This window comes from Ammospiza caudacuta, chromosome 9, assembly GCF_027887145.1.
Source record: "Ammospiza caudacuta isolate bAmmCau1 chromosome 9, bAmmCau1.pri, whole genome shotgun sequence".
NCBI lineage: Eukaryota > Metazoa > Chordata > Aves > Passeriformes > Passerellidae > Ammospiza > Ammospiza caudacuta.
The window spans coordinates 18,159,340-18,177,972 of record NC_080601.1 but is presented as its reverse complement, the minus strand read 5'-3'; the positions used below and the strand labels follow the sequence as shown (position 1 = coordinate 18,177,972).

At 36.0% G+C, this 18,633-nt stretch overlaps 1 protein-coding gene across 2 annotated transcripts in view; it reads left to right on the top strand.

The window, feature by feature from the left end:
- The window catches only part of ADK (adenosine kinase), a 266,599-nt gene that overhangs the window by 67,746 nt on the left and 180,220 nt on the right, over positions 1-18,633 (top strand). For both annotated transcript variants that reach the window (XM_058810115.1, XM_058810117.1), the window contains exon 4: positions 3,104-3,182. In XM_058810115.1, the coding sequence (XP_058666098.1) occupies positions 3,104-3,182 (79 nt within the window). The remainder of the gene's footprint in view (positions 1-3,103; positions 3,183-18,633) is intronic.

Below are 18,633 nucleotides of genomic sequence, written 5' to 3'. Positions count from 1 at the left end.
CTACCACCCTATATTTTTTTTTTAAATAACCATTAATTCTGCCAAATGTGAGGCTAGTGAACAGCCTCACCTTCCACTATCAAGTTCAATTAGGAGTACATTCTCTTTTGAAGAAGGGAAAAAAAGCAACTGACAGATGTGTTATTGCCTTTACTGTAACTGAGCAAAACATTAACATATCCCCTTTGGTCAGTGCTAGAGGTGATCATCAGTGCCACAGCTGAAAACATATGCTGCTGCAAATGCAAACTTCTTTTTGTTAAAATATGCTTTAATGTGGTGGACAAATTCATGGTACTAAAAATAGAGGCCCCTTTATATGGTGCTGATTGTGGGATTTATTATTCTGTTACTTAAGGTAATGGTATGTTGTGAGGTCAGGAAAAAGGTCACAGTTCTCAGATACAGAACAGCCTTAGAAATACCCAGAAAAACCAGCAACTATGGAACACGAAGCAAAAATAATATTCCATTGTGCTCATAAGGTTCTAATTTTCTTGAATTCTCTTAAGTGTGATAACAGCTTAGTTGTGAGGACACACAGCAGCTCTGTTCAGCATTCCTGAGTCATGGAGCGGTTTCTACAGTTGGACTTGCTTCCTTCAAGGGGAGGTTTTCTAAAAGCAAGCTCTGTGTTTCTGAGGCCTGCTGGAATGAGTCTTCTCTCTGCAGGTCAGGCAGGCAGCACACAGTCACAAAGTCTGAGTTCCCACGCTGCCTGTGCCATCTGCTGACTTGGGGAAAAATGTCCATCTGACTGTTCATCTTGAGATAAACTGTGAGCATTCTGAATTTTGAGATCATTCTTGATGCAATTCAGGCTCTTGTGGATTAAACCAACAGAATTTATATTGTCTTTCTGTCGTATCATGGAAAGTGACCAGCAAAATTTACTTTAGTTGCAGCTGTATAAACTCATTATATTTCATGTAGAAGATATTTAGAGATGTTAAGTTCACCATCTTAATTTGAAAAAAAGGACATACATGTTTTTATGTTCAATCTTTTAGTGTAACCATTCATTTGTCTTACTGTATTAAGTAATTGTAAAGTAATTTGTTCAGATTATTTATTAGATTGTGTAGCTGTCACCTTGAAATTTTTATAATAAAGGTGTTATTTTATGGCAATTTCCATTTTTTTCCCTCCAAATTCAGATAATCTGTATTTTATTATTCATTTGAACTACAAGATAATTATTTGAACACATACTTACCTAGACGTAGAGCTGCTTACATGGGTGCTCAACTCAAGTATACTGTGTTTGCAAGGTTTAACGTGCCATTAAATAATGTGTACATGGAAACTTCTTGAATTTCCTTTAGGTAAAAGAATTCAAATATCAACTTGCATGCTTATAGATATACAAGAATACAAAAATAATCATGTGACTGCACAGTACATACTCAAATTGAGTGAAAAGGTAAAATGTCAATTAAATTAAAGAAAAAGTATTGCCAAAATACTTAATTGGTTCATAATGGTTTGTCTTTGCTTGAAAAGCAATTGTTAAGAGACCTGTTGGGTTTTGTTATTTTTTTCCCACTTTCAGCTACTTGCTATCATTTAAGGTTTCAATTGCTTGACTTAGAACTGGTGGATAATTAGTAGTGTGGATAACTGTGAAAAGCATATGTAGTAATTTAGTTCTTGATTCTTTCTAATTGTCTGCCCATTGGTAGTTCACTAGGGGTAAGTAGCTCATTATTCAAACACTTTAAATGGAAAGTACTGTAAAAAGAAAAATAATCTTGTTAATAAGATGATATTGAAAATAAAAACGTTTTAATCCAACAAGTCACTATTTGACAAATCTATCCCCAAAGCTGTTGTTCACATAATAATAGAAGATTGGAGTTGTGAGGAGGAGAGAAAGGGTGGGGTTGGTAGATCGCATTCAACTTGCACTGTGATTGAAATAAAGATGTGTCACTCCTTAAAATGATGCTAAAGGTAAACGCAATAAAATGTGTTGGAATACATCTAACTGGGCAAGCTTTGTTTGTTGTTGTTAATAAGCATTAAAGGCAAATACATGCTATTAAAATTAGGGTAATGAAAGTAATTTTGAACCTCATATCTGCAAACAAAGTTTACTGTAAACATTTTGACTGGCTTGCAGGAGTACTTCTGAGTCTGACATCATCTGAGGTTGCTTGGTCCTGCTGTTTGATCCGCTCATTTTGAAGTGTACTTGGAATTGAAAGGCATGATGCAGTGTTTGTGCATAGCCTCCCTGCAGACTCCATTACTCCCTCATTCCAGTTCCCTTTTCTAGAGCCTGTGACCAGAGAGGAGACTGTTCTTGAGTGCTTGTATCCTTTGATCAGAGCTGTAGCACATATCCTACACAGTGAACAGCGCCTTACAGTCACTGGGTCTCAACCAGAAAATGTGATCTGAAATATGAGGGTAGATACTTCTGTTAAAAGTTCAAATATTTGTTTTAGTATTCAAACCTAATATACTACTGAATATTGACAGAGAATTCTATATTTTCATAGTAGGATGGCTTGAAGGGTTTGAAAGTTCACCTGGAGATACCTTTTCTGTTATCAAATTTTCTCACATACTGCTGGATTTGTTCATCAAAGTTCTTCACCTAAATGTGTCTAAATGTACTATTTCATATGAAATCTTAAAATATAGCACTACTGTTTGGGTTAAGTTAATTTTGAGCTAGGCACCAGATCTCCTCAGTCTTCTCTCTTAAGCTAGAAACAGAATATAAAATTTAATGAGGTGGAATAAGCATCTGAATATCTTCATTTATGTAACTTTTCTTCAAGTGTATGCTTTACCAATCTAACAGTTCAGCTCTAACAGTTTGCAGTTGTGTTTATGCTCCAGATAATTTTTTCCCCCCTGGTTGTTTACTCCACTCTCAACTTTTAGGTGAAGAGTTCAGTTTGATGTCACACTTTGAGTTTGTCCAAATCACAATACAAAATGCATTTTTCCTGCTTGCATTATGTGTAACAGTCAATCTATGTGAATGTCTCATTTTCAAGTAATGTGATGTGATCTGCGTCTAATCTTCATTACTTGTTTTGGAAAAAAAAATTGCAGAGTTTAACTTTTTCTCTATTTTTTTTCTTAACAGATTTGAAGAACTTGTGAAAAAGTTCAAAGTAGAATATCATGCTGGTGGTTCCACTCAAAATTCCGTTAAAGTGGCCCAGGTTTGTTCTTCCTCTGCAAAGAATGATTGATAATTTCAAGTGTTGTGTTTGGATCTGCTCTGTGTTGTCTATTTTGTCATGAGCACTGCAGAGTGGCTACTTGTGATTCTGTTGCTCAGCCTATGCTGGTAGTGTTGTATGTGACTTGTTTTGTAGTTGTGCTCTTTAGTCTTTTCACAAGTGTTCTGCAAAGGTTATAGCTGCACCTCCAGTGTACCAAGAGTGAAAAGCTTTTGTCCAAGATGTGTGCTGGAAGAAGAAGAGGCAAGGACAAGTTTGAGCTGCAGTTAGGAATCTTACACTGGGAAAAGTCACAACGACAGTGGTTAAACAGAGAAGTTGTTGAGTCTCTGTGCTTGGAGATTTTCATGATGTACCAGGATGAGTCCTTTGGTCAGGCAAATGTAAATTTGAGGCTGTCTCTGCTTTGACTGATATGTTGGACTGGAGAATTGCAGACGTCCTGTCCCGCCTGCATTGTTCTGTGATTCTAACCGTATTTATGCTGTAAGAACTTCAAAGTTTGCCCATAAAAGACTGAAACATAAAACTTTCTTTTATACAATGGGAATGTTTCTGGCTATGGGTATGATGAACAACAGTAATGATGAATTTAGTTTCAGGTGTGTTAGGTTTTCTATAACTAAAGTATGCCTTTTGTCACAACACTTTCAAGCATATACCTGTGTGCATATTTTCATATTATGAGAGATGTAAAAATTCTGTTAAAAATACACAGCTGGCACTTAGGAGCTTCTTGTTAATGATCCTGGCATATTAACTTTGAAGCTCCCTATATAGTTAAAACTGACTGCCAGATAGCATTAAATGCACATTTGGAAGAAATAAAATTATATTATAATAAAGATTGCTCCTCCCTTTGCCCCCCATAAAAAGGAAAAATTATTGTCATAATTACTGCTCCTTTCTACAAAACAGTTGTTGCTTCCTTACTAAAGTTTTCATTTTCAGAAACCACAAATGTCTTGAAAATATTTTGAATTTAAAAAAAAATGTTGCATATGTTTTAATGTATATAGCGATGTCATTCTGAAATGGGTATGTTTTTAAAATATAGTCAGCGTTCTGAGCTTTTTTTTTAACCATGGGATCAAGACAATTTTTTGCTTTTGATATTTCTGAAAAATCTCTTGATCAATGGAGCTCAAGTTATTGGAATAATTTTCTGTTAGATATCATTGCTGCTTAACCTATGGCAATGGTGTAAAGGTGGTGCCTTTTCCTGACAGCTGATTAGAGGAGAACCTTTTGGAGGGAGTTCTGGAACTGTTTGTTAGTTGAGAGACGTGAAATTCTCCTTCTGTTGCTGCATTTAGTTTGTGGAGGTTTAGAAGTGAATGTATGTGATAAACTCTGAGTTTCTAAACCCTGAACTGTTCAAAGAGCCCAGGATTTTAATTCCATCTCTCATTGAAGTGACCTCTATGGCATTGGCTAATTTATTAGTAAACTATGTTTCATTCTTTAACTGTCATTAATCTATCAGTCCAGGCATTGTTCAATAATTGTGCTATGAAGTACACAGAACCCATATAGAGTCAAGGAAATAGATGAAATTTCAATCAGTGTAATGTAGGTATTTCTGTGTCAATGTGCCTTTCTTACACTGATCAGGTTTTGTCAGTGAACATTTCCTTTATCTTGGCTCAGAGCTGGGAGCCTCATTCAGCTCCAGTTGCCATCTGGAATTGTATTTGTCTCCAGAAGGTTTGTCATCTCCTAGTTTCTGTTTTAAATATGATTGAAACTTAAACAGTTGTGCATGAATAACATAACATCACTAAAAGACTTTAAAAAGAGACATGGGAGAATGAGAGAGAGGGAAAATTGAATTCTGGAAATCTTGAAAGAAGCTGTTATTCTGCTTTAGCAGAAGAAAAAAATATGGAATGATAGGGAAAAAGTAGTTGAAATGTAAATCAAAAATTAAATTAGAAATTCTGGAAGAGTTTTTGCAGCAATATTCATTGGCTTATTGAAGAGAATGAGTGTGTAAGTAACCTTAGAGAGAGCCAACTTAAATATATATTAATTTGTTGAAAGTAATGGGAGAAAGAAATGGTATTTTAGGAAGCTTATCTGGTGACTGAAAAGTAAAGGACCAGTAAATAAGTTCAGGGTGCTGTGTTAGCCACACTTTTAGTGAATGTGCATTGTCTGTGAGACGATGCAGGGAAGAAGTCCTAAGAATACAGCTCTTACTAATTTCTCAACATTATGGGAAAAGCTTGAAAACACGTGCTATGAGAGCCAAAACCTAAAAGAGGTTACTCCAACTGTTCAAAAGTTGGACAGAAATAATGAGATGTTAAAGAAAGGCATCCTTGGAAGCCTGACTACAATGAAATGCTACTGAGTTGAATGGTTGGAAATGAGCAAATAGGCCCTGAAGTCTGACAAATCGCTTTTTTAAAAGCTGAGCTCTCAGTGGAAAGAGGAGTGTAAGAGGAAAAGTGCAAAAACAAAAAGATCAAATTTAAAAAAAGGGAGAACTTAGGAAACAGCTCAAGGTTATGGAATTGTTTGTTTCAGATAGATAGACCCTCTTTAAAGGTCAGAAAAGAAACACTATGTTGAAACAAAAATACCCAAAGGCAATGGGTGGAGAAACTTTAGAGTATATAATGTGTTTAAAAAGGGAAAATGAACCTGTCAGATGCATACTTACACGGTGTATGGTGATCATCTGGTGATCATCTGCTCATGGTGTATGAACACATCATCATCTGTTACATCTGCTGATATATTTTGGATATTTCCTTTGTACCTGCAAAGGTAGTATCATCTACTCAAGAAATGCTCTCTCTGTTTCTGAGCAGGGTAAGCCAATTTCTTTAAGAAAAAAAAGGTCTTAGAAATACTGTATTTGTCATGTGTGAAAAATTTGTGATGGTAATCACAGAAAGAGCCAATAGGAAGAAGTTTGGAATGATGAAGAAAACTGGGAAGAAAATGAAGCTTAAATCGTGGGCTTTGGAACTAAAATTTAAAGTAGCATAAACTATAAAGCAAGTGAAGATTTTAGAAGTGTACAAAGAATTAACCAGAATTGCAGTTAAGCTGTGAAGAACAGAGTTAGATTTTATTTTTTTTCCAGCATGTTAACAGAAAGGAAAGATGTGAAGTGCAGCCATGAAGGAGGAATTTGGCTGGTAAGGTACAAAAGGGAATCTCTGTGTTTTTTCAGTGTTGTCTTGCAGCAGAGCAGGAGAGTGTGTGGCACTCAGCAGGACTGAACAATATTTGGAGAGCATTGTGGAAATCAGAAAGCTGAAGGTTGGTCTTGTTGACTGCCCAAAGCAGACATTTTGTGGACAGGGTATCTCAGCAGGGTCAGAAAAAGAGAAAGGTCTGGACATATGAGGGACGATAAAAAAGTTGGGGTTTTTTTGTAGAAATGCTTCTAAGGTACAATGGAGAAGGCATATTTCCAGGAAATGAAATATGGAAGAAGGGTCACATCATACATTAGAGGGAAAGCTCTGTAAAAGGAAAGGAAAGACCAAAGGAAAAATTCCTGTTGCAGAAGAAATACAGAAGACTGTTGGAGTAAGCATTGAGAGGATGGAGGATAAATGACAAAGAGGAAGAAATTCAGAAATACCACACTCTTAAAAAGTGTGTTATATAAGCATTTTTATCAGTAGAATAATATTTCTTAAAAATACCTGCAAATGCTGAAAGGGAGTACCAAGAACAATGTGAAAGTATTGAAAGGCAGTGCTAAAGCTCATTATGGTTAGGTTTTCTGGAATATTCAAGTTGTTTGAACTGATCCTGGAAAGAGTTAGGGAATCATTATTTTCATAACTTGACTCATGATATGAGAGGGGCAGGGGGAAAGTGATTGATATATTCCAGAAATGACAGTAGCAGGCATAAAAATGGAAAAGATAAAATAAATGAGACACCAGTTCAGTCATTCCTTAATAAGATTAAATTAACAGCAAATTATGCTTCAGAAATACTAATTAATATTAGGAGAATAATGGTGATGAAAAGAAGTGAAGAAAGTGGAGACAGAATATGAGACAAATGACAAAACTGAGAGAAAAGTTAATAAGTAATATGGAAAAACAGTATAAAAATCCAAATGTTGCTCTGATTCTGTATTCCCTCACTGTCCCATTCTTGTTTCTTCCTTACCAATCTGCTTTCCTGGTCAACTCTAATTCTTCTTGCATGTAAATTTGTTCACCTGCAAAATAAAGATGGGTAACTACGACACTTATGAGGCCTTAAACACAAGTCTTATTGAAGCATCTTTTTGTTTGAGACTTTAGTACTCACTGGAAAAATAGGGACAGAATGTAAACAACAGGAAGAGGGTAAAAGGAATAACAAAGGGCTTTCCTGACTGCAATACAGTACAGAAAATGGATGGAATCCAGATAATCAGTGAAAAATGCAGGTAATATGCTTCTAAAGGTGCTGTATTACTATTAGACAGTTTTTGGGTTTCCCTTAAGCCACCAATAAGACATGTTGATAACTTTGCTGGATCAAATTTCAATTGATCAAGCATCAGTCACTAAAAATTGCTTGATAATACTCTGGAAAATGAGGACTAGAGAGGATGACTGAATTGCAATCCTTTCATTTCTGGAATAGAAGCCAATGTTTAACTTTCCTGTTAGCTGGGCATTGGAATTATCCCTTTATACCAACTTTTTGTTTTGCTGTATGTTGGAAGTTGTGATGCATGCTTAAGAACAAGAAGTGTAGGGGTATCAAACTGAAACTGCAGTGTGCTTCTCTGACCTTTACTTGACTCATTAAATTTTGGCTTTATATCTAATATGTGACATATTGCTTTAATCTGAGCTCTTGCAATCTCTCCAGATGATTGGATCCATTATATTAAATCTATAAAATATGCATACATGTAACTGCATACAGTTCATAAATAATGTATTGTTTTAGGATTCTGCCAACAAACTAAATTCAGATTCTTAGAGACAGTGTTTTACTGCTACTCAGCTTCCTTCTGTAATTTTAGTTCAGTCTGTGCCCATCTAACAGCAGACATTGATCTGGAAAGGAAAAAAAATTCTGAGTCTTTTAATAGGGCTCATGACTTTAAAGTATGTAAAGCAAATAGCTTACACATGCAGAGAGGGCAGGTATTGCTGACCAGGCTGTATTTGCATGATTTTTATCAGCATTTCTTTTGGTTTTAGAGTGCTGAGGTTAGAACTGCAAGAAATAGTCTTTGAAGTTTTATCTTTCTAACACAAGTGCTGGATTTCAAGTTCAATTTGATAGAATTTTATAACTTGGATGTTAAACTACACGACCTTGGCAACAAACAGTACATTTTCTTTCTTGTTTTTCTGAAAGTACTTACAGAGAATGCCACAGTCTTCTTCCTCAGAATGGGTGCTCCTGGTATTTGTCCTGTTTCTTAATAGCTTATTTTTGTTCTAGCAACTCTAGTGTTGCTGTGAATCTCACTTAGCAGCTAGAAAATCCTGTATTGTTTATTAATCCTTGGTAGATTAGTGAAATTCTCATTACACAAGTTTTATTACTGCTGATGCTATGTGAGCTTGGAAGAATGTGGCTTGACACATTTCAACTTGACTTGGTAGGACTGGCAGGTAAAAGGAAAAATGTAAAATAGAATTTTGGGGAAACTTTCATATAGATAACTCTTGGGAATTCACAGTAATGTTTGTATAATGACACCTGACAAAAGCATCATAACTCCCTTTTTCTTTCTGCATTACTTCTTGCCATCTAATTGTAACCTTTCAATTTTGGAGCTGTGCAACATTTTTGGGAAAAGCCTACATCCTGTCATTAGATAGTTTAAAGAAGTTTGGCTTTAAGCTAGAGTACATCTTTATTAAGAGTAAATAAAGTGTTGATTGGAATGACATTTAAATGTGGGATAACATTGACAGAATAATATGCTAAATTATGTTGAACTTTTGAATTCACATCAGGGAAGTATGGCACTTTTCTGAATAAGAGTCTCTATTTCAAGCACTTGTAAATTAATCCAAATTTTCATTCTTCCATTATTATTAAATTGTTCTGTTAATCTAAAGGGATTGTGTGTTTTAGCATTCTAATGAGCTCATAATTATGAGAATTTAGCTTTGAAAAATGAACAGATTTGTGCTTGTTTATAAAAAGTGGTATGCTCTAAAGGCTTAGAAGTATTTTAAATTTTTACTACTTGTTATATGTGTAATTAGCCAAACTTTGGATTTATATTAAGCACGTCTGTCTACTGGGTCACTTCATACTTAATCCAAAAATAATATGTAAAATTAAAAATTTATCTATAAAGAATACTTGCAGGCACAGAGCTGCATTTCATAAACAATATGAGCTGTAATCTTGTAAACATCTAAGTAGCTTCATTGCAACTGATTCTGTGCTTTTAAAATAAAGTTTATTGCTGTTTGCCAAGAAGTGCTCTTGGTTAAACAGTTCTTACTGAATGTAATCTACAAGGTCCATAACACAAGGGTTCCATCAGTCCTTTAGTGGTTTCCTCCTCACTCTGTTGTCATTCTGTATAAATGAGCATATAAGTGATGAATTTAATCTTTTCCTCACTTGTGAGAATTTCTGGATTACTTCTCTGTAGTAGATTAGACTGAGGCATAGCAGGAGGCAAGATTTGGCTCAGGAGCAGGCTTCAAAATGTATTGAACATGCATAACTGGCATGGAGATAATGGAAAGGCTACCAGAGGCGTCACCCCAAGCATACTCTCAATTTTTTCATGTTGATGGAACTTTGCAGGAGCTGTCATTTTTTTATGAAATCAGTCATGCTATTGACTAGAAATGTTCTGCTTAATTGTGTGCTTAAAATCACTTACACAATGAGTAGCTTTCTCTAAAAACTGTTTCTGGACCATCACTCCAAGAAAGTGCAAGTGAGTCCCCTAAACAACTTTTTCCTCCTACTTGGTGAAGCAAAGAACATTTAGCTCTGTATCTTTCTGACCCAAAGGAAATAGGTAATTTTTTTTGCTCAGAGAAGTAGGTTTTTTGCTTTCTGAACCATTTGGACTGGAATGTTAAATTCCTCAGAGTTAGTTTTGGCCATACGTTTGATATTCCTTAAGCAGCTTCATTTTCATTCCTTAAGCAGCTCTGCTCATATGGGCTTGGTGGCCCCATCAAACATGTGTTTCCAATATTTTCAGTGGTTTAATCCAGCTTTTAAGAAAATGTACAAAAAAGGTCTCTAAACGATTTTCTGTTTGGTATGGCTTAATAAACTCAGGGGTAATAACCTTACCCTCTCTTCAGAAAAAAAAAATCCTAAGGTGTGTGCTCCTTTCTATGCCAGGTCTCACACGCTTGTGCCATCCTGGGGTAGCATTCTCAGTGTGGTCTTCTGTCAGTGCCATATGCTGTCCTGCAAGTGCACATACCTGCTTCTCAATCCTGTTCCGTGTAAAATAAGATAAACCAGACAAAGTGCTGAGACTTAGAGCTATTTTTTTCTTATTTATACCTTACTAAAATTTAAATGCTACTAGTCAGCTAAGTGGATTTCTTAAACACCTGTCCTCAATACTCTGTGTGATGAGTCCTAATCAATGAGATGTGTATGTGCTGAAGGAGTAGCAAAACATGCCTCAGAGCTAACAAAAACAGTCATTTAAGTTTGTCCCTCTGGAAATACTAATACTATTACTATTAGCCACTATAATACATAGTGGCTATTCCCACTATGGCAGAGATGATGTCCTGTTGATGGTGTCACAGCAGGCAGTACCACATGCCAGTGACATCAGTTTCCTGAACTACTTACTCTCTCAAGCGTGTTCTGTCACTCATGTGTGTTTCTGAATCAGTGATGTGTCCCTGCTTGTTACAGAGCAGACAGCCTTTCCTCATCAGAATTAAAACATGCAGCTTGGGAAGCTGCTTTAATGCCTAAACTGATCAGTACAGATGTCAGAGAAATTTTGTAACATTTGAGAGTTGCCTATATATTTTTTTGGATTTTTTTGTCTTAGAGAAAATTGCCAGACCTTTTACTCAGCTGTAGCTAATATGATTTTCAGAGCCTTATTCAGAGCTATGGACAGTTCAAAAAAGGCAACAAAACTTTTTCATCCTAATGACAAACTCTGCAAAAATGTAAGCAAATTTCCCCCCAGATTACAAAACTGGGAACTTGTCAAGCTTTATTTGTGCTTGTGAAGGAAGCTGATCTACTGTTTATGTGGTTATGGATCAGCAGTGGACTGGAGGACCTGACTTGTTGAGGCTGCTGATAGTGGGACTTTTTTCTGTAAACTGGAAAGTAGCTGTGTACAACTCTGTGTATATTTATAGACCTGGGAATATAATTTCAGCCAATATCAGGATCGTCAGAAAATAAAGGTTTGAGGAGCCTGTGGCTCTTTGGTTTTCAGATTTTGCAATGCCAGGTCCCTAAATCTGTCCTCTCAAAAATGAGTGTTCCAGTTACACCACTTTCAGTTTGAGAACAGACTTTGTTAGATGGTAACTGCTAAGCAGTGAAAGACAAATGTCCTTATGTGCATCACTTTGGTGTGGAATTGAGTGGTTCACTGCTGGTCCCATGGACTTGTCTGTCTGATGTACCAGAACCATATTCACTTGTTTTTTCAGGTCTTGCTCCTGGCCAGCAACATCAATAGCATTGTAGGAAGACGATCTTCAAAGTGATTTTGGATGTGACATATTTTAGAAAAACAGAGGAGTTGTACCATCACATTCCTGCTAAATCCATTCAGATAGAACCTTGAAACTTTCTCTTCTTCAGTGTGTTTGAGTGAGCTTCGGCATGTGTATGCAGCCTCTGTTCATCCATCCAAAATGGTCATTTATTTCAATGATGAAAAACTGTTTCCATACTCTGGAGTAATCAAACATCAGTCACCCACATGGAATCAGAAGGCACTATATAAATGGTGGCAGTTGGTTCTTTCTGGGTATGCATTTCAGCTGCCTGCTGCTTGACTCAGCTTATATGCCTCTTTAGCTATCATAACATCTTGTTTTGAAGCTGTAAAAACTTTTTTTGATTTTTCAAAAGCAACAAAGGAATTTCGACTCTGTCTCTAAGCTATTGTCTACCTGAATGCTGAATGAGCGAACTCAAACTTCATTGGTTTTTGATTGTTTTTCCCTGAGTCAATGCCAGCTTTAACTTGCTATATATGAGTGATATTAATTAGCACATTCCTTAATTTATCTTATCCTGAAAATTAAGCTGTTTCTAGGCAATGCAGTAATTAGTGCAGGCTGGGATTTCTCCTTTTCAGCAAAAATCTGTAACCCACAGTAAGGGGTCCTGGTTCCAAAGGTGCCATGATGTGAATCCCCCAATGTTTTTGTGTGTAGAATGACAATGGGACTTTGTCAGAACATTTTGCCCCATAAAACTTTCCATGCAGCAGTGGGCTGATGGCTTGACTGACATTTATTTGACTTGCTCCTACTGGTTGACACTGGAAGGAGAATGAGAGCTTGATTTGGCAATCTCAGAAGAGAGGGTAAATCCCTGTGCTTCACTGATATTAATTTGGCGTGCCACTCAAGCCTTGGGAGCTCGGGAGCTGTTTTATCCTTAGCAGCTCAATAAGTTACATAACTACATCTTTAGCAATTAATTAATGTTAAGTGAAGTGATACAGTGGGGAGTTAATTGCCCTGGAAATCTGAAATGCCAAGTTAGAGAGGTTTCTTGCACATCTTTGGAATGCTTCCTGTTGGAAGTATACTTTTTTCCCCCGTTTAACACAAATATCGACAATCTTGCTGTTAGCTAAGAACTCCATGCAGGTTTTATGAGGTACTATTCCTGGAAATCCTTCCCTCAGAAAGTTTAAATATATTGGTATAAGTTCCTTACACATTTTTTTTTGTTGTGTCAACAGGTTTGTTGCCTGAAACCATTCTTTTCTTTCCTTCAATGATTTGTGCTCAGTCCAAGAGGATGTATGTCTGATTTTCTACTTTTGATTACTGCTAACTTACATTGTAGGCCTGTAATAAATTAGTATATCTTTCTCTTTCTTATGGATATGATGGAGGTAATAGTGGTTTACCAGAATAGAAATTTAATACAGGAATTTATTTAAACTTTTTAACAGTGCAGAGAGGTAAGGACTGATTTGTCAGGAGGTACAGTAGTGCTTTTTTTAGGATCCTGAGCATGATTTCAAAGGAACAAATTGTCAATCACATGAACAGACTGTGATGCAGTGGCTTTTGCAGTGACTAGCATTATGTGCTGCTTTTTTCAAAGAAAGGATATGGGATAATGCAATGAATTACCCATAGAGAAGTCTAATCCTAGGACTGCTCCATTAGCAGTTCACTGACCCATAAGAGTAGGCCTATAGTTTATCTTGTTATTGGTACATATGTCTAGTTAAAAAATAAAAAGGAGGACCAAACAAACAAAAACTTTTGTAAAATTTGATCTCATTGATATGTATTGAGTTTCACAGTTTTATTTTTCTTTCTGCAAAATAAAATTTGGAGGGATTAGGCCTGTTATCATCTCAACTGTAGTAGAAAATGTACCAGAGTATTTACCTCATGTTGCTGGAGTTCCATTCAAAATGGTGACAAGACCTGAAGGGTAAAAACATGGCTCTTGTATAATGTGAATTTGTTAAAGCACAAAAAAATATGCAGCACCTCCACTTAGTTTTTTGCTGTACTATAGCTATAAAGTACTGAAAGCTGGTAGTTATTCACTTCAAGTGCTGTGCTTGTGTTCTGCTTTTAACTGAGGGGATTTTTTTCACTTGTGAGTGAGGAAGAGACCTTTATGTGTAAGAGCTGCATTCTTCATCCTTTGCCTTGCTATGCAAGATCCTGTTCCTAAGGATCTATCTTCCACTCTTCCTCCATCCTCACTGGACTAACTGAACAATGTCTGAAGTATTCAACTTGTTTGCTTTTACACAGTTTGAGTTTTTCCATTTTTCGTGTAAGGAGACTACTCTGATTTACTAAGGCATCTGTAGGATTTAGATGCAGACTTTGTGGAATTGAATGGTATTTACTTATGGAAGACATACTTTATATTACATACGTATCAGTATAAGCAGAGTGAAGTTTATAGAGATCCTATTGAAGTGCACCCAAGTGAAATGAGTGCACCCAATTATACTGAGCTTCTTCATGATATTACAGTCTGACAAATAACTAATTCAATAAAATGATTTACTCTTGCTCTGCCAATGGTAGCATTAATGTGTTGACACTTACTTGTAAACCCTAAGAATACATCTTAATCTTATTGTCTTTGTAGTGGTATAAGTGAGCTGTATGATCAATTAAGTTGGTTAGCTTGTCTTTTAAAATACAGCCTGAAATCAGTGATCTCATATTCTTAATTTGTAAATAAAATAAATGGGTTTTAGTTTTTAAAAAACAGTTTTTGAGAGATCACTGGAACTTTTAAGATTAGCTAAGATTTTCTGCATCTTTTGTGGACTAATTATGCATGACTCTAGATTAATTCCATAGTTTATAGTAGATAATTATTAAATGAAAAAGGAAACTTGTTATTAATGTTTAACATTGTTAGTATTCATTGTTCAAGTTTTTAAAAGACATTGTATACAAATAGAGACTACAGTGGATGTGACAGATGAAGAGAGCTGACTTTTGTGTGGCCTCAGCAGTTCTCATCTGTGATCTCAAAATGGGTGAGTTTATTCTGTAGCAGCTGCTGAATTGCTGCAGCCTGCAGGCTGGAATACAGAGAACATAGGTGCTGGTTTATTTTAATTTACCAGGCTGTCACCTAGGCTAGCTCAGTAGAAACGTCATGAGCCAGTGAATTGTTGCTGCAGTGAGGGCAAGGGTTCCTGGGAAAGGGATTGGGAGGCTGCTGCTTGAACATCCCTAAACTCTGCCATGGAGATCTGTTCCTTCTGCTAAGTCAGAGCTGGTCACCAAGCTGAGAGCCCAGGAAATCAGCTCTGCCTCTCTGGGGGATGCACATTACAGGAATTCCTCTGCATCATTCACTGCGGTCCAGCTGTGTCTACATGGGCCCCTGCACTGTTGTGAGAGGGAATTTGATCTCAGATTATTGCATCCTTTGCTTATGAATATTCCTAAAGATAATTGTGAGGTAGTCCAAGATTTAGCATTAGTCTAATTACAGAAACTGTTCCCCACATTAATTTTGGGAATGGTTATCATGTATGAAATGCAGGTACCTTGATAACATGGTGATATGCATTACCTTTTAAAATTGCTGTGAAAAGTGGCTAACTACTGCTGCTTATAACAATCTGCCCTACTCCCATCTCATAAATGACATAAGATGGTAACACATGATTAAGTCTTTAGGGATTGCCTATTTGAGTCACTGTGAAGTTTTTCCAGCTATTACTTTCAAAACTTTATTAAATGGAAATATACAAAATGCCAAGAACACTGCAGAAATATACTTCTGCTACAATTATATCTAATACTTAAGTATTGTATCATTAATTGCATTTTTAAACAATTACATACTTTACAGTATATGAAAAGTTTTGGTTTTCTTCCAAGAAATTATTCTCAAATAATTAGTCTCAAGTAAGCATTTGTCTGCCTATTTAGTTAGGTTCATAACCTTGTCAGTTTTTTTTTATTACAAGCCTTGGCCCTCTCAACTGGGAGCTTATCAAATTTTACCATTGCTATCGATGAGGATATATCTACTTTTAAAATTCTTTGCAGTAATTCTGTAAGAAACTGGATGCCTTGTTTTCCACTAAGCATGTTCTAGGATCCAGAGATCTAGAATGAGCTGAGACTGATGGGTCACAAATAATAGCAAGTTGGCAGGAATCAAACGAAAATTTTCTCTTTCTGCTACCCTGTTTCTGGTATGGTTGGATAATGGCTTTAGGTATGACACATATAATTTTTTTTCAGAAGAACTAGCATGATTTTAAAAACTGTAGCAATGACAGTTTTTAAATTTACATACATAATGTAAATTTGAGCTTTATGCTGGGAATGCTGCTGTGAAGTAGACTAAGTGTGATTTTCTGTGACAATCTAACTGTGTTAGAATTGTAGACTAGATGACTCAAAGCTGCCCTTCTAAAAATAAAGCAGGTTTCTGTTTTAAAATCTGAGCTGTACACACAAATTCAGAATATATATGCAAATAGAAAAAAAAAGCAGGCTTCTGTCCATGAGATATTTTTTGTGGTATTTTATTTAACTCTTATGTACAGTTCAAAGATTTGAAGATACTGAGAATTAAATTAAAAGAATAGGTAACTCTGACCTGGTCATCAGAAGGTGTTTCCAAGAGACCCCTGTGTCAATAGCCCAATACTTTTCTTCCAAATAGAAGAAGCTCAGTGGAGCAATTAATGTAGGCAGCACAAGCTTGACATCCAGGTTTGCTTTTGTTAAATATTGTGGCCAAGTTAAATTTTAGAATCAATTTAAAGATTAATAATTAAATTCTAAAGCAGCTTCCTTCACAACATGGAGAATGGCATAGCATGCTTTATTACCCATGTTTAGGTATAGTTGTTGGGTATTTTCCAAGTCAAGCAAGCAATAAGATGTGTGAGATGATTGTTTTTTAATTGCAACATGATAGAGTGAATTGGCATTTTTGGTTCTCTGTTTTTCTTTTACTCTTGTAATGCTTTTAATCTTGTAATTTTTCCTATCCATTCTTTGAGACATATTGATAAACTATTTTGTTAGTCATATCAAGATGAGCTTTAATTAATTTTTCTTCTTTCCTAGAAGACTTAGAAGGAGGGGAAGAATTTGACAGTCATCTGACCTGGGTTCTTGTCAGGTTTTTCTTATTTAATTAGCATTATGAAAAGTGTATAGTTTTTAAGATGCTTTTAGTCAGATGAAAGCAGGGTTTTGCCTATTAAAATATAAATCTGTTCCATCAAAGACACAAAAAAGACATAAAATTGTTTTTCTAACTCATGCTCTAAACTACTCTCTGACCACTGACATTGAAGTTCTCTTTTATAATGTGTCTGGCTTAATAAGAAGTGACCTCTTCCACTTTTCATGATCTCTTTCCATGCCTTTTTAGTTGTGAGCATGCAAACAACACCAAATATTCCCAGTTCTAAAGCTATAATTTAAAATTATATGGGTGAGGCAGCCAAAATAAAAAAGTTTTAAAATAAATCCCACCCTGTTCTCTTCTTTTTAGGGCTTTTTGATGGTTTTGCTTTGTAGTCTAGGGGCTGAAATGGCTTCTGACACTAGACAAGTTCTATGCAATTTCCTCTTCACCCTGAGATCTCTGCAAGTGTTTGCTTTGGATTTGTTCTCTAATACAAGCTCACTGTGCTTCTTAGGAGTCTGTAATCTTCCCTTGTTCTGATCTGAAGAAGGGAACATTGCTTTTTCCAAGGGAGACACTCCAGGTTATTGTCAGGACAGTAGAAATACCCCTCCTCTTAAAACAGTGGGACCCAGACTGCAGTGGCAAGATGTCATTACATGAAAGTTTTCTTTTTAGAAAGTTTTTCTGCTTAGGGAGGAGATGATAGCTCTTTGTTAGTACAGAATTTGTCAGTTGCTGCTTATTCTGTCAACAAGCAGCAATCTCCACTGTCCTTATGGAAAGAGTACCTTATAAACAGTTCCAAACTGTTCCTTTTTTGCTTCAGTTTTGGAGTATGCTTGGGAGTGTTCTTGCCAGACATAGGATCCAGCCTGTACTGTAGAGTTATGTTTGAAGTGTAGATATTTGCATCTCTTTCACTCTTTCAAGGAGAGTGCTTTTTTTTTCAATAGTAATATATGTAGCATACAAGTATGAAATATAATTTAGATGTAAGGGAAGATTAAAAAGAAAAACACTTGATGCTTCTGTATCTTTCTCAGTGAATGATAGCTTTTCACTCCTGAAGAATCTGCTTTAGAGGCATACTGAAGGACAATTCCAAAAAATGCCCATCTTGTGCCATTCTTGTGGAGCTATTCCACTTGGCCCTTTCATTAGTTTGGCTTTGGATGTGGATAAGCATTAATTATAACAGGGCTAATATTAGGGTTATAATCAGAGGTGTAATAAAAGAAGAAGTGGAAACAACTTTTCCACAGTCATGTTCATTATTTGTTTGTCTCACATCTAAGGGATCCAAATGCTGTGCTACTGTCAGTAGCAGTAAGTTTGGTAATTCGGTATTATGAGAAGTGATATCTTTGTTGCATGAGCTGTCTTGTATGGAGTCTTTCAGACTTCTGGTTTCTTCTCCATGGTAGTTTGAATTCACATGAAACCCCAGGAGGTTATCGAATATTGCCAGTATGCAGACATGAAATAATTGTGTATTTCCTTTAAGGCAGTGCAGGGAGCGTCAAAGGCTTCTGAGGAATCTGAACATAAAAGAAAATCAATATATTTGGACTGAACTTAGTGTAGAACTGATACCAATGGAAAGATGAAACCTTTGCTAGACGTTAGT